We start from the raw sequence: 15886 nt of genomic DNA, 5'->3' as shown, positions 1-15886 counted from the left end.
CAGTAGGTGACCCTTTATTTGTAAACTGCAATGCTTCATTCTAGATCCACCCCATGAAGAAATATCCTCTGCTCATTCACAATCCCTCAGTATTTTCCAGTGACACTGTGTGAGCCAAAGCACATCAATTCGATCTTGGTTGTCAAAGAAATACCCACAGTCCCACTCTCCTACTAATTTCCTGCACCCTATTCTCCCACATATTCCCAGTAACACTACCCTGAGTGCTCTATCACTGAGAAGCAAAACGTATTTGGTACGTGGGAGGACATGGGAGAATGTGGTGGTGTCAGCACCAGAGGCTGGGAGAGTGATAGCAAGAAACAAAACTATCATCACTTGTTGATAAAGCTCAACAGCTTTTTAATTTTTTTTTTATAAAATATAAATTTTTTGTTAAAAAGTATTACCAAGTATAATCATAATCTGTGGAAGACGTAAAGTACAAACGCAATTCAGAGTAGAGACGCCTGGATTCTAGCCTGGCAGACAGTATTCTCACAAAAGCAGAGGTTCCCTCAGGCACAGACTCACGCAGATCCAGATTCCCCTGAGAACTTCACATTCCTGGACCCCACAGATTCCAAACACCCCAATGTGCTCCATTCTCATCAGCATACCCGACGTCCTCACAACCATCAGCAGCTCCAGGGGCATCAGTCCTTGAGATCGCCATTTCTGGTGTGGAAACCTGGGGAGGTTTTCCTGAAATCAGCAAAACTTTGCTCCACTGGGAAGTAAAGCTTCTTCCTGAGGGTGTAGCTCGGCTGTGGCATTTGGGTTTTGAGATTCTTGTCTGTTTTCTCACTTACGTCGTTGTTGACATTGGTGAGAATGCTTAGGAGGTCCTGGCTGGGGTGGGAGACAGAGAGAGAGAGAGAGAGTGTGTGTCAGGTGAATTTGCAATGATCAGCGCAATCACTCTTGTCACATTGTGGCTAGGTCCAGCCGCTGTCTCAGAATGACCACCATAACACTGTCTGCCCAACCCCATCACCCTCTGATCCCTCCTCTTCACATGAACCAAATCTAATCTTCCCACACCCACTCTCCCTTCCTCACCCTGACGCCATTCCCTCGCGCTCCGATTGCCAACTTCCTTGCCTGGCCTGCTCTCCCCAGTCTCTCGCTCGTTCCCTACCTGTGCTTCAACTCTCACCTCTTCATCCCTGGGCCCATTCGTATTCTCCGCCCCACCCCCGTACATACACCAGTGTCTCAGTCCAGGGTTAGGGGGCAGAATACCTGGGGCAGTGTTTCTCCAGGTTTTCACACAGCGACTGAATGTACCAGGTGCCATCCTGAACGTGTCGAAAGGAGACGTAGCCTTCCACAGTTGCCATACCCAACAAGAAGTCAGCCTCATCCGGAATAATGGCGCGGGTGGCCGTTATGGCGTCCTCCTCCAGCCTCTGGACAGTAACGCTGTCCCCATCAATTTCAACACCTTCCTGTTTTTCTGTGCCCTGGCACGCCTGGATGAAGAAGATCTTGGGTTTCTGCTTAAGCGAAGGGCACTGTGAAGCCGAGAAGCACGCGGTGATGTCGCGGATGGGCACCTTCTTGCTGTCCGTGCCGAACGTGACCCCCCTCTCGCCATGGGTCAGAATGCAGCAGATGAAGCAGTCGAAGTGCTTGTGGTCTTTCTGAGTGTATTCAACCATCTTCATCCGCATCGCCTCTGCAGTCAGGTTGTTCTCTATTTCCACAGTGAACCCCAGCCAGGTGAAAACCCATTTCAGCCGCTCTGTGGGACACAGATAATGTTAGTGGTGAGACTAGAGCCTCACTTACCCAGAAGGATCTACAAAGCAACACTCACAAAATCCTGGGGGAGCTCACCAGGTCACGGAAATAAATAAACTGTCGACGTTTCGGGCTGAGACCCTTTGTCAGGACAGAAAAGGAAGGGGAAAGATGCCAGAATAAATAAGGTGGTGGTGGGGGAAGGGGGTTAGCTGGGAGGGTGGAAAGGTCAAGGGCTGGAGTGGAAGGAATTTGATAGGAGAGGAGTGTGGACCAGAGGAGAAAAGGAAGGAGGGGACCCAGAAGGAAGTGGTAGGCAGGTGAGAAGAGTGGGGAATAGAAGAAAAGGGGAGGGGGAAGGAATTTGTTTTAAAACCGGAAGGAGAAATTGTACTCGTGCCACCAGGTTGGAGGGTACCCAGATGAAATACAAAGTGTCGCTCCTCCACCCGGATGGGGGCCTCATCTTGGCACATGAGGGGGCCATGGACTGATATGCTGGTACGGGAACAGGAATTGGAGTTAAAACGTTTGGCCACCGGGATGTTCTGCTTTTGTTGGATGGAGCGGAGGTGCTAGATGAGGTGGTCCTCTACCTACTTTTTTATTCTGGTGCCTCCACCCTTCCTTTTCAGTCCCAAAGAAGGGATTCAGCCCAAAATGTCGACTGTTTATTCATTTCCATAGACGCCACCTGGCCTGCTAGTTCCTCTAGTAGTTTCTGCGTGTTACCTAAGGATAAGGTGAGGATTCCAATCATTACCTGCATCCTGATTGGTTCCTTTGCGTGGTTTCATCTCTTGGAAGATACTGTTGTTGATAATGACACAGTAGCCCCTTGGGTTACTCTTCATTTTGTAGCGGCCAAGTATCTCCTTCAAACAAACAAGTTCATGACATTATTCAGAACAACCTGGTTCTAATTTTAAGGTTTTTCCTATTTCTTACATCATGTCAATTTCCCCATTATTCTAGGCTCTCCCACAACTCTTTTCACCTGTTAACATCCTTCTTTATACATTTATTCTACACAATCTGATGGCATAATTTAACCCTTAACTAACCCTGCAGAATCCTGCAACATTCCAGCAGTACTCCAGAGGGAATTTAAACCAGATTATCAGGGGAAACCAGATGCCTGGATAAGGATTTTGATTAGTACTCATATAATGAAACAAAGGGGCTATGTAGATCCATTCCCAGTGAAATAAACACAAGAAGCAACAGCAGGCTAGTCAGAACCTGCACAGAGGCAATCAGATGATGCTTCAGATCAAGTACCCTCATCAGAACAGGAAAACTACTCAAACAAGTAGATTCCAAGTTGTACTGAGACAGAGAGGTGGAGAAAGCAGAGGGAATGTCTGAGAGGATGCAAAGTAATAATTATATTTAGAACAAGCAATCTGATGTAGAGGAGAGGGTTACCTCTACCACTGGAGAGACAGAAAAAATGTTTATATGCAATTGCTAAAATTGAGTCCCAGAAAGTCGGAAGGTATAAATTGGAGAGTAATAAAAAGGAAAGTTTTGTGAGAATGGGAGATGGAAGACCAAGGCGTGGGGAGGTAACAATCACAATGCTGAAAAAGGGGAAGAACATGATTTTACACAGCAGCATCTCTTCGAAGGTGATTATGGAGATTGTTCTGCCAATTTGCTATCTGGTGGGGTGGAAAGTGAAGTCTGAGAATCCTTTCCTTGCTGTAGTCAGAAAGAGAGAAGCTGACAGCAGATGAGATTTAGTAAAGACCCCTGTCAACCGTGGTCAAGAAAAACATCACAAAGACATGAGTGTGCAGTCTCATCTCCGAGCAGATGCAGTGAAGGAGAAACTGGGAGTATGGGATTGATTCCTTACAGGAAGCAGAGTGGGAGGAGATGCTAAATCCAGATAACTATGCGAGTCTGAAATAGAGATGATCTATTAACCTATCCCCTGAGGTGGAGATAGAGAAGACAGGAAAGGGAAGGAAACAATTAGACATTGACCTCATGGCAGTGAGGGAAGAAATTAGCAGCAAAGGTAATTAAACTTTCAAGTTCTCTACAGGTGCGGGAAGTAGCAATGTTGGAGTAACTTAAATTTATTATTTTTTTAACAATAAATTCTGCCACAAAGACTTCTACCCTTTTGAACTCTTGTCTACTAGTGATTATGGCCAACAGTCCATTAATATTTTCAGCACACGTAACATATAACAACTTATAAAGGTACAGATAAAATCTACAGATGAATCACACATAAATAACAAACCAAAATGCATTAATTTTAAATATTGGAAGGTACAGAATAGATTAATCAATGACACTTGGGTAACCTATTCTCACCTGAGAATCAGAAATCAGCTCAGTGTTGTGGGAATTGTAGTTATCCAGCTGCCTCAGATCTGGAAAGGCACAAACAGAAAGATTATCAGTAAATATCACTGCAAATGCAGTATAAATGGCATGCTTATATGGTGGAGGGGGGTTGCGGTGGTGGAGGGAGCCTGGACAACTGAAACAAAAATAGAAATTGTTGGAATCCCTCTTTGAGAAAAGGAACAAGGGTAAATGTTTTAAATCAAGGACCTTCAGCTGGAGTTGGAATAGTGAGAAAGCCAGTGTTTCAGGAGACAAAGAATATGCATGGCCAAATGTAGACCAAAGCTGTCAAGGTATATTAAGAACCTGCAGCTTAAAACAAGAGAAAGAATTTGAAACAGAAAGGTACAGATATGATAACTTTCCCTGAATCAATAATTAAATTTAAAATCCCAAGATGAAAGATGAGATGCTGTTGCTTGAGCTGATGGTGGCTGCAGGCCGAGATCAAAAGTGGTACTGGGACAGAGAATTACACAGACAGGCTTATGGAAGCTGGAGGTTGTTGCACAGATGAATACAGGCACTCCACAACGTGATCCTGAAGACTGCCTCAGGTTTCTCCAGTGTAGAGGAGACCACACTGTGAGCACAGAGTGCAGTGCAGGTGAACAGAAGAATGAATGAATTGCTGCTTCATCTGGAAAGACCGTTCGTGTCCATGGATAGTGGGACAAGGAGTGGATCAGGGATCGTGAAGGGAACAGTTTATTTGGAAAGCATCTGATCGCAGAATCCCCTCAAATCCAGAAGCTAATCTATTAGTTGGAAGGGCTGGTGAGGTGGGAGGCAAGGACAAGGGGAAACATTCTTGCTCTGTTTGGAAGAAGGTGGTGAGTGAAGGAAATAGAGGAAACACAGTTGAGAATTTGTCAACCCTAATAAAGAAGTACAATTAAGACACAAGACAAAATCTTAAAGGCACCATGATAAATCTCAGAGATGGAGAAAATACAACAGAAACCAACTAAAAAAGCTACAATGAGGGAAATGATGAAATATGAAGGCAAGCTTGCCAATAATATCAAAGAGGATACCAAGTTTTTTTTCAGATAAACAAAGAGGTGAGAGTAGATATCAGATGCTGGAAAATGACACTGGAGAGGTAGTAATGGGGGACAAGGAAATGGCAGATGAACAGAATAAGTATTTTCCATTCATCTTCACTATGGAAGACACTAGCAAAACACTGGAAGTTCGAGAGTATCGGGAGCAGAAGTGAGTGTAGTTGCTATTATTAGGGAGAAAGTACTTGGGAAGCTGAAAGGTCTGAAGGCACCTGGACCTGATGCTGTACACCCCAGGTTCTGAAAGAGGTGGCTGAAGAGATTGTGGAGGTATTAGTAAAGATCTTTCAAGAATCACCAGATTTTGGCGTGGTTCTGGAGAAGGGGAAAATTGCAAATGTCACTCCACTCTTCAAGAAAGGAGGGAAGCAGAATAAAGGAAATTATAGGCTCGTTAGCCTGACCTCAGTGGTTGGGAAGATGTTGGAGTGCATTGTTAAGGATGGTCCCAGGGTATTTGGAGGCACATGATAAAGTAGGCCATAGTCAGTATTGTTTCCTCAAGGGAGAATCTTTCCTGACAAATCTGTTGGAATTCCTTAAGGAAATAACAAGCAGGATCAAGAAGGGAGAATCGGTTAATGTTGTGTACTTGTATTAGCAGAAGGCCTTTGACCAAGTGCCACGCATGAGGCTGCTTAGCAAAATACTGGAAAGATACTAGCATGGATAGAGGCTTAGGGGACTGGCAGCAGGAAAACTGTGAATAAGGGGGTCTATTCAGGGTGACTAGTGGCGTTCTGGAGGGGTCAGTGTTGGGACTGCTTTTTATGTGAAACTGTATGTCAATGATTTAGATGATGGAATTGATGGTTTTGTGGCCAAGTTTGTAAACAATACAAAGATAGGTGGAGGGGCAGATAGTGTTGTGGAATCAGGAGGCTGCAGAAAATTTTAAACTGATTAGGAGAATGGGCAAAGAAGTGGTGGATGCAATACCGTGTTGGGAAATGTACGGTCACACATTTTGGTAGCAGGAACAGAAACATAAGACTATATTCTAAATTCTAAAATTCAAAAATCTGAGGTGCAAAGGGACTTGGGAGTGCTGGAGCAGGATTCCCTGAAGGTAAACTTGCAGGTTGAGTTGGTGGTGAGGAAGGCAAATGTAATGTTAGCATTCATTTTGAAAGGATTAGAATCTGAAAGCAAGGATGTAATATTTAAATTATAAGGCACTGGTGAAGCCTCAGTTAGAGTATTGTGAGCAGTTGTGGGCCCCTTATCCAAGAAATGATGTGCTGACATTGATGAGGGTTTCGAGGAGGTTCATGAGAATGATTCCAGGAATAAAATGGTTATTATATGAGTAGAGCTTGATGGCTCTGGGCCTGTATTTGCTGGAATTTAGAAAAATGAGGGGAGGGGGAATCTCATTGAAGCTTATTGAATGTTGAAAGGCCTGCATGGCACAGCCTCAGAATTAAGGAACATCCACTTAGAATGGAGATGAGGAGAAATTTCTTTAGCCAGAGCGAGGTGAATCTGTGCAATTTGTTGCCCCAGTTGGTTGTGGAAGGCAGGTCATTGGGTATATTTCAGACAGAAGTTGATAGGTTCTTGTTTAGTCAGGGCATGAAAGGGTTTGGGGAGAAGGTGGGAAAATGGGCTTGAAAAAGAAAATGCATCAGCCATGATGAAAAGGCAGAGGAGACTAAATGGGCCAAATGGCCTAATTCTGCTCCTATATTTTATGATCTTGTGTGCTCAGTGGTGGGGAAGGTTTTTCCTGTGATTGACTGGGCTGCATTCACTCTTTAGTAGGCTGGGCTGTATTTATTGCTCCCTATAGGCCAGTGTTAGGTAGTGAGTCCATAACCCATATTGTACTGGAGTAAACCTGTCCTCATCAGTTACATACCTCAGTGTGATATAGTCAAACCGGCAGTCACCAGTCTAATGAAGATGACACCCTTCACGAATACCGAACCGCACTAATACACAATGTACTTGTACCTGCCACTACTATATTCTAATATTACTTTCATCAGGCTGGATACACACTGATTCGATCCAAGTGGTGAACAGACAAAATCCTCCAAGCTATTAAATGAACCCTGGAAATTTAAGTTTACACACCGGGAGATTCTGCAAATGAATTCTGGCATTCCATTGGCAAGGAAGGTTCAGTCAGATCCTGCAATGAAGAGAAAGACAGGATTGGTATTTAATGCTACTGGGATTAATGTCAGATCCAAAATACAAACTGAAATCAAACTGGATGAAATGACGGGTGAAGGAGAAAGGGACTAGGACCACTACGTGCACACAGTCTTGTTCAGAGCACTTGGCTGCCCAGATTTCAGCTTCATTACCTTGAGAAAGGATTCAGTACAATTCTTCATAAAGTTATGGTAACTGTAGTTAAAGTGCATCAATTTGAAGACGACTTATTGACAGATTAGGAAATTGAGAACAGTAGGAGACAGACCCAGAAGAGTATGACGTGTTTGGTCGTGAGGAACATTGTTTCGTTTGGCAGTATACATGTGAATGACGATAAACTGAACTTGAACTTGCCTGTAATTCAAACCCTGGTTAGGTTGCATCCGGAGTATATTGCTTTCAATTCTGATTACCCCATTATAGGAAGGAAAGTGAAGGCTTTGGAGAAGGTGCAGGATAAGTTTTACCAGGATGCAGCCTGAATTAGAGGGTTGTGGCTATAAGGAGAGATTTGGCAAACTTGGGTTGTTTATTCTAGACCAACAGAGGCTGAGGGGAGATTATAGAATCATGAGAGGCAATAAAAGAGTACACAGACAGTATTTTTTCCCAGGGTCGAAACATGTAGTGCTAGAGTACACGCATTTAAGATGAGAGGGGAAAAGTTTCAAGGAGATGTGCAAAGCAAGTTTTGTTTTTACAGAGAGTGCCGGGTGTCTGGAAGGTGCTGCCAGCGATGATAGTGGAACTAAATAACAGTGGTGTTCAGGAAGCACTTAGGCAGTAAATATGCAAAGAGTGGAGGGATATGGACCATGTGCGGCAGTAGTGATTAATTTAATTAGGCATCAATATCTTAGTTCAGCACAAAACTGTGGGCCAAACTGCCTGTTCCTGTGCTAAACTGTTATTTAACAGGGAAAGCAGGTAGGTTCTCTAATTGACAGCATGTGACAAATCCCTTGAGATTTTGTACCAAGGTCCCAACTGTCACCATTCAAAGACCCGTGAGACCGAGATTCTCTGTGTGCAAACACTAGTGGCTCCATAATCTAAATAGATCGAAGCATCAAATCAGTAAAATAATGGCATTTGTCAGTTCATCCAATTTGGACTTAAGATGATAGAACACAATACTTTCTAAATGGTGCTAAGCACAGCAATGGTCGAAAGAGACTAATTTGTTGAAATACAAATAGGGATACAGAAAATAATTAAAAGGGGAAAACTGTCCTTTAAATCACAGGGGCACAAAGTGCAAAGTATGCTCCAGATATAGCAAGACCACAACTAGAGTTCTGGCTGTAGTTCTAGAACTCAGAAAGGGTAAACCAGTCTTTGAACAATGTGCTAATGATTTACTAGAATGATAAACTGCCAGAAGAGTTTACACAAACCAGGTTTATATTCCCTGAAATGTGGAAGGTGCATTTTGAGTAAAGTGCATTTCTTAAGATGCAATGGAAAATATTTTTTTTTTTCTTTGACTGTACCCTGGCTCTGCCCGTTGGGGAATCCAGTTCGAAAGCATAAAAATTTGGAACCATGGCTTCAGGAGGAAATTTAGGAAGCACTTCTAAGCACATAGGAATATTGAAGTTTGGACCCCTTTTCAGCTGTTAATCCTCAACAACAGACCAAGAAAAGGGGCAATCCACAGTCTCATTGGCCACATTCAGCTCCTACGGCAAGGTGCAATGCACAAGAACATACTCAAGGACGCACAACTGACTGGGTACTTACCGCAAGCTGCATCCCCGGTGGTGTCGTGGCTTCACGTGCATCGTGTGCTTCTGGAGGCCCAAGGAGGTTGCTCTCAGGAACTGGAGTCAACAATTCCTCACCCTGCCCCCTTCCTAAATTAACAGAGGAACAAACGAACAACAGTGTGTTGGGGTTTTGTCGTAAGCAGTTTGGGGGGTGGGGGTGGGGGAGAGACATGGCAGGTGCTGGTTCAGGTCAGCAGCCACTTAGTTCTAAATTGGAAGCCATGCAAGTACAGGAGAGACAGCCCAAAACCCAGGGTGGGGATGAACATACTGGGACAGGGTGCCTGATGTTGACGGGATCTCCAGTCCCACGTTTCACATGAAGAATCAGTTGGCGACCTGGCATCTAGCACCCAGTGCCTGATGCTACCATCCATTTCACTGTTCGCTGCCCGCCACCTCGCACGTCGCCCGGCTTGCTGCACTCGCCATTGGGCAGAACCCATTGACTGCCGTTCCCCACACAATGCCAGCTGCCCACTGCCCATTAACTCTACACAGCAGCTGTTTACTCACGAGCTTTCACCAGCTCCTCACTGCCCGGGTGCACATAACACCTGCAGCCCCGCAGGGCCTGCATCTGCTGCCTTCCGCAGCCCCCCCAGGCCCTACTATCTGCTCGCTAATTGTCCTACTGCATTAACGTTGCCCACTATCCATTTCTTTGGGGTCCCCTGCTATGCCGGGAATGGCCAGCATTTGAAGTCCCCAGTGATTTTCAATTCTGGGCATGAATTAGAAGGAGAGGCTCTCAAATTCAACACCCTGAGTGGATTCATTGAAATTATCTATTAATGGTTATAAAGGCAGCTTAATGAAACAGCAGTAAATTAGGATGTTGTCATTTGTATTACAATTCTCCAAGACCCTCTCATCAACTATTCCTTCTGCTTTTCCCTGGTAAGAATGGGGCTGAAGTGGATGGTCGTTACCTTCTCTTCGGTAACATTCAAACTTTTCCACCAAGTGGTCTCCAAGCTGTTTGCAGATGTCCTCCAGTATCGTTGTGTTGCAGTCTTCCAGCAGTCCTTCCTTCTCCATTTCAATGAGGGCATCCAACATTGTCTGTGGAAGAAGCCTCAACTTTACACAACAATCAGTGAGGCAAGGGTTAATCAGATGAAAAGTCTGCTGACTTCTCTCGATACAATGTCTCTATATTGAATATGGTCAGTACACCACTGGTCACAGGTCTCTAATCTGAAAATCAACACTCTACCTCCTATCACCAATGTAATTTTGTAACTAGTTTACTATCTTACCCTGGATCCTACATCTCACCTTCTGGACCTGCCATGCAAGACCTTGTCGAGGCCTAGCTAAAATCCATGTAGATAACATCTACTACTCCGCCCTCCTCTTGCTCACTCCTTCAAAAAACACAAATTTGTGAAACACCATCACCCAAGCACGATGCATACTTACTGTCCTGAATCAGTCCTTGTCGTTCGAAAAGCAAATATACCTTGCCCCTCAGATTCCTGTAACATCCCCTCCATTGATGCAAGGCTCACTGGCCTGTCCAGTGGGTACTTCCCCAGCCACCCCAACAAATATTCTCTGCCTTTTCTGCCTTTTCTTCCTCCTTTAAGAAACTGATTATGAATTGCCTCTTTTGAGCTTCCTAAATATCTCCTTTTTTAACAGAGTCTGATCTGCTTATTTGTGCTCTTGTGAAATCCGAGGGATGACTTACCACGTAAACAGGCACACAAACTGTTCTTGCTGTACAGAGTAACGCACAGAGTGGGTTTAACATGTAAATTTAGGATGACAAAGGCAACATTGCCTGTACGAGGAAGGATAGGACATCGAGCATTCACACAGCACAAGCCCTTAAGCCATAAATCTGTACCCAACTTTTAACCTACTCTACGATCAATCCAACACTTCCCTCCTACATAGACTTCCACCTTTCTATCATCTGTGTGCCTATCCAAGAATTTCTTAAATGCCCCTAAGGTATCTGCCTCCACCACCAACCCTGGAATGGCATTAAGACATAAGAGTACAATTAGGCCATTCAGTCCATCGAGATTGTTCTGCCATTTCATCATGGCTGAATTATTAACTCTCTCAACCTCAGTCTCCTGCTTCTCCCAGTAACCTTTGATGTTCTTACTGATCAAGAACTTATCAACCTCCACTTTAAATATAAACAATGAATTGGCCTCTACAGTTGTCTGTGGCAATGAATTCCACAGATTCACCACCCTCCAGCTAAAGAAATTCCTCCTCATCTTTGTACTAAAGGGATGTTGTTCTATTCTGACGCTGTGCCTTCTGGTTCTAGACTCTCCCACTATAGGAAACATCCTCTCCACATCTGCTCCATCCAGATGTTTCAGTATTCAATGAGATTCCCCCCTGTTCTCCTAAACACCAATGTGTACAGGCCCACAGCAATCAAATGCTCCCCGTACATTACAACACAAGAGTCTCAAATGCTGGAAATCCAAAGCAACACACACAGAATGCTGCAGGAGCTCAGTAGGAGAGGTAGCATCAATGAAAATGATTAAATAGTCAATGTTTCTGGCCAAAACCCTTCTTCAAGACTAGAAAAGAAGGTAAGGAGAGTAAAATTTCTGATTATGGGGGGGAATGGGGGAAACAAGATGAAGGAAATGGCTCTCAAAGAGCAGGCAGAGAAGCAGCAGGCTAAATGGCCTCTTCTTGTGCTATGAAGTACATTGTTTTAGAAAAAAAAATCACAGGCTAGCAAGTGATGGACAGCATCACTTACAGTATATTGTACCCACCTTGATGCTCTCCAGCTTGGATTTGGACAAGGATTGATGCAAGAAGTGTTTTACAGTCTCAAGGTCCTTCATAGTAATATCCTCTGATACCTCAAACAAAAGCTGTCTGCAATTTGAAGTATTATGAAATATTTGTCAAATATAGACCAATCAGAGTAGAGCAGAATCTCCTTCCCAAAGCAGTAAGAGGTCAGCACTGATCTACTGACGAATAGGAAGAACAATATACAAATTAAAGCTTTTTATAGTATTCAAAATGCCCATTCAGAGGCTTGTAGAATGGGTACAAGGAAGATTAAGTACAAAATAAAGTTTACTCGATGTTGTTACAGTTGCAAGAGAAATTTGTGAATCCTTTGCAATTACCTGGCTTTCTGCATTAATTATTCATAAAATATGGTCTGTTCTTCATTGGTCACAATAATAGACAAACACAATCTGCCTAAACTAATAACACACGAACAATTGTACCTTTCATGTCTTCATTTAACATATTGTTTAATCATTCAGAGTCTAGGCTGGAATAAGTATGCAAATTCTTGTACTTAATAACTAGTAGAACCTCCTTTAGCAGCAATAACCTCCACCAAGTGTTTCCTGCAGCTGCTGATCAGACTTGCACAATGGCAAGGAGGAATTTTAGACCATTCCTCCATAAAAAACTGTTTAAGTTCATCAATATTTCTGGGATACCTTGCATGAACAGGCCTCTTCAGGTCATCTCATTTGGGTTAAAGTCTGGATTCTAACTTGGCCATTCCAAAATACAAATTTTCTTTTTTTAAACCTTTCTGTTGTTGGTTTACTCTTGTGTTTTGGAATATTGTTTTGTTGTATCATCCAACTCCTATTAAGGTTCAGATGATGGACATTCTCCTGTAAAAGTGTCTTGATACAATTTTGAATTCATTGTTCCCTCAATGATTACAAGCTGTCCAGACCCCGAGGCAGCAAAGCAACCCAAACCATGATGCTCCTTCCACTGTGCTTCACAGTCAGGATGAGGCTTTATTGTTGGTGTGCAGTGCTCTTTTCCCTCCAAACACAGCAGTGTGCCAAAAAGTTCAACTTCTGTCTCATCTGTCCACAGAACACGGACCCAGAAGCGCTGTGGAACATGCAGGTGGTCTTTTGCAATCTTGAGGCGTGCAGCATTGTTTTTTTGGTCAGCAGTTGTTTCCTCTAAAGTGTCCCTTCCATGAACACCGTTCTTGTTCAGTATTTTTTTTATATAGTGGACACATGAACAAAGACTTTAGCAAGTTCTAGAGATTTCTGCAGGTCTTTTGCTGTTTCCCTTGGGTCTTTTTCACCTCCTTCAGCATTGCACATTGTGCTTCTGGTGTGACTTCTGCAGGAGTCCTCTCCTAGGGAGAGTAGCAACAGTGCTGAATTTTGTCCATTTGTCGCCAATTTCCTTCACTGTGGACCGATGAACACTCAGGTCTTTAGAAATGCTTTTGTAGCCTTTTCCAGCTTTATGCATCTCCAGCAATTCTTTTTCGAAGGTCCTCTGAAAGTTGCTTTGATCAAGGCCTGGTGCACATAAACAGATCTTCCTTGAGAAGAGCAGGCTCTGTCAGTAACCTGACTTTGTCCTTTTTTATAGGGCAGGGCACCTCAACAACCTACATCTCCAATCTAATCTCATCTCATTGATTGGAACACCTGACTCCAAATAGTTTTTGTAGAAGGCATTACCCCAGAGGTTCATGTACTTTCTTGAACCTAGACTGTGATTGTTTAAATGGTGTACTCAGTAATGATGAGCAGTAGTAAAATTGTGTTATTAGTTTAGACAGATTGTGTTTGTCTATAATTGTGACTTAGATGAAGATCAGACCACATTTTATGAGTAATTAATGCAGAAAATCAGGTATTTGTAAAGGGTTCGCAAACTTTTTCTTGAAACTACATAAAATACTCTTAAGAACAGTACTGGTTAGATAAAATTTCAAATCTCTCTTTAAATTACTTCAGTGCCTCCCTACAATAGATTGGAAGCATTGTTCTAGATGTACTGAACCATTAAATGCCTTTCATGGCAATTACTGTTTGGTTTATAACCAGCAGTTGGACTGGGACCCAGCAGACCACGAGACCCACAGGCTAAGGTTGCCCCAGCATTTCCCAGACTCCTAGGACAAACATCAGGAAGGGACAGAACAGGTTCTGTAGTTTTGCCACTCTGTACAAGCCTTTACTCACCTATAGGATGAGACCCTGGACCTTCCTGGATGCATCAACTGTTTGGAGACCGTTTCTTTATCATAATTAATCCTCTTCAATAGCCAGAACTGTTTGGTGCGGTACAGCAATTCGGCAACGATTAAAGTGTTCTCCACATGAAGCAGGCCACGTTCCTGTAGAAACTGGAATAGACGGAGCCCGGAGTCAGCCTTGTCAAGCTGGTTCTTGCTCAGCAAATCTTGGCAAAGGAACTTCATGGCTTTCAGCTCATCAGAGCCCAGGTTCTCACTGATGTCAATCAGACATGTACTCAGCCGAAACTCAGCAGATTCCATCCTGCCAAAGACCTGTAAAGGGCAAGATCAAGTTTGCAAGTCCTGTAAATTCCAACTGCAAGCACACGACTCCCATCCCACTTAGTACTGTCCAGTCAACACTTCTGTCCCATACTTGTCTCATGAATGGTCTTCCAAGGTACGTGTTCCCTCTCTCATTCCTCACGTAACCTGACAGCCCTGGCCTCCACCCACTCGCTAACCCAGCCAGGAGTCAAAAATGCACTTTTGACTGTACATTTAACTCTATCGCACCCAAAGCTCACTGAGCTTTAGCCAGGAGTCCGATCCCCGAATCTTCTCTTTCTCTCTAACTTAGCCAAGGATCACAGCGATAGCCAGGAATAAGATCCCCGCCTCTCCTCTCTCTCTCTCTCTCGCAAGGCTCACGGAGCCATAGCCAGGAGTAAGATCACCGACTCTTTTCTCTCTCTAACCTACCCAAGGCTCACTGGACTGTAACCAGGAACAGGAATTTTGACTGTACACTAAGGTTACTGGACTATTAGCAGGATTAGGGCCCCTGACTTCTCTCTCTGCTTGTTACTCTTGTCCCGGTTTGCTAGTCCAAATTACGCGGCAAAAATTCGGGTTACGGAAGAAAGGAGTCGGCCGGAGCCTGGGCTCTGCCCAAAGCCCCGAAGATTCAGTGCACCTCGATCGAGACCCTCCGCTGCGCGAACGGTACTAATAACGCCAACCTGACAGCGGGGCCGGGAGCCGGGGTCCGGCGGGCTGCGGCGGCCTCGATGCCTAGCGTACGCGGAAGAGCCGGCGGACCAGCCCGAACTAGCTGGATCTCCCCTCCCGAACGCCGGGCGTTCCCATCGCAGCGTGACGCACGCCGAGCCCCGCCCCTCACACATGACGCAATCCCTTTGAGCGACGGGTGACATTCTCGGATGTCGTGGTCCCTCCAATAACGTGATCATTAATCTACCTCTAATATAAATGAACCCAGTGACTCAGTTTTCACAAGGTGAGGGATAGAGAATTACAAATATTCCCCGTGTTTAAATGGATTTCGCCTCTTTTCAACCGCAAATGACGATTCTGAGACTGCTAGTTCCAGAGCTCAACTTCTCGTCTAAAACGAAAGGGCGTAGATTTAGGGCGAGAGGGGGAAGATTTAAAAGGGAACGGAAGGGCAATCTCATGAAGAGGTTGGTGTGGCATCAAAGGCGCTGCCGCAAGTCTTCCAGGCCAATGCAATAGCATAATTTTAGAAGCGCTTATACAGGTACTTGGAATTGAACTGACTTGACATATACATGAGTAAAAATATTTACGTTATGTCTCCGTCTGAATGTGCAACGTGCAATTTATAGTAATTTATAATAAATAGTATGTACAACAGGATAGTCAATATAAAATAGAAATACAGTAGTGTCAGCATGAATTAATCTGACCTGGTGGAAGAAGCTGTCCCGGAGCCTGTTGGTCCTGGCTGTTATGCTGTGGTACCGTTTCCCGGATGGTAGCAG

The 15886-nt window shown here is 44.1% G+C and overlaps 1 protein-coding gene across 1 annotated transcript; it reads right to left on the bottom strand.

Annotated features, from left to right (window-relative positions):
- Positions 1-337: 337 nt before the first annotated feature.
- Positions 338-15313, bottom strand: LOC140728229 (caspase-8-like). The gene is made up of 10 exons (XM_073046660.1): positions 15104-15313; positions 14086-14414; positions 11878-11983; positions 10048-10180; positions 9090-9202; positions 7260-7317; positions 4078-4136; positions 2510-2621; positions 1246-1747; positions 338-852 (listed from the first exon to the last, which is right to left on the bottom strand). Exons 1-10 carry the CDS (start codon positions 15296-15298, stop codon positions 657-659), a joined length of 1803 nt encoding a protein of 600 aa, XP_072902761.1. The 5' UTR covers positions 15299-15313; the 3' UTR covers positions 338-656.
- Between the last annotated feature and the right edge of the window lie 573 nt (positions 15314-15886).

Source organism: Hemitrygon akajei, chromosome 5 (genome assembly GCF_048418815.1).
Source record: "Hemitrygon akajei chromosome 5, sHemAka1.3, whole genome shotgun sequence".
NCBI lineage: Eukaryota > Metazoa > Chordata > Chondrichthyes > Myliobatiformes > Dasyatidae > Hemitrygon > Hemitrygon akajei.
The sequence above is the reverse complement of the archived record's forward strand: the minus strand, read 5'-3'. Positions and strand labels throughout refer to the sequence as shown.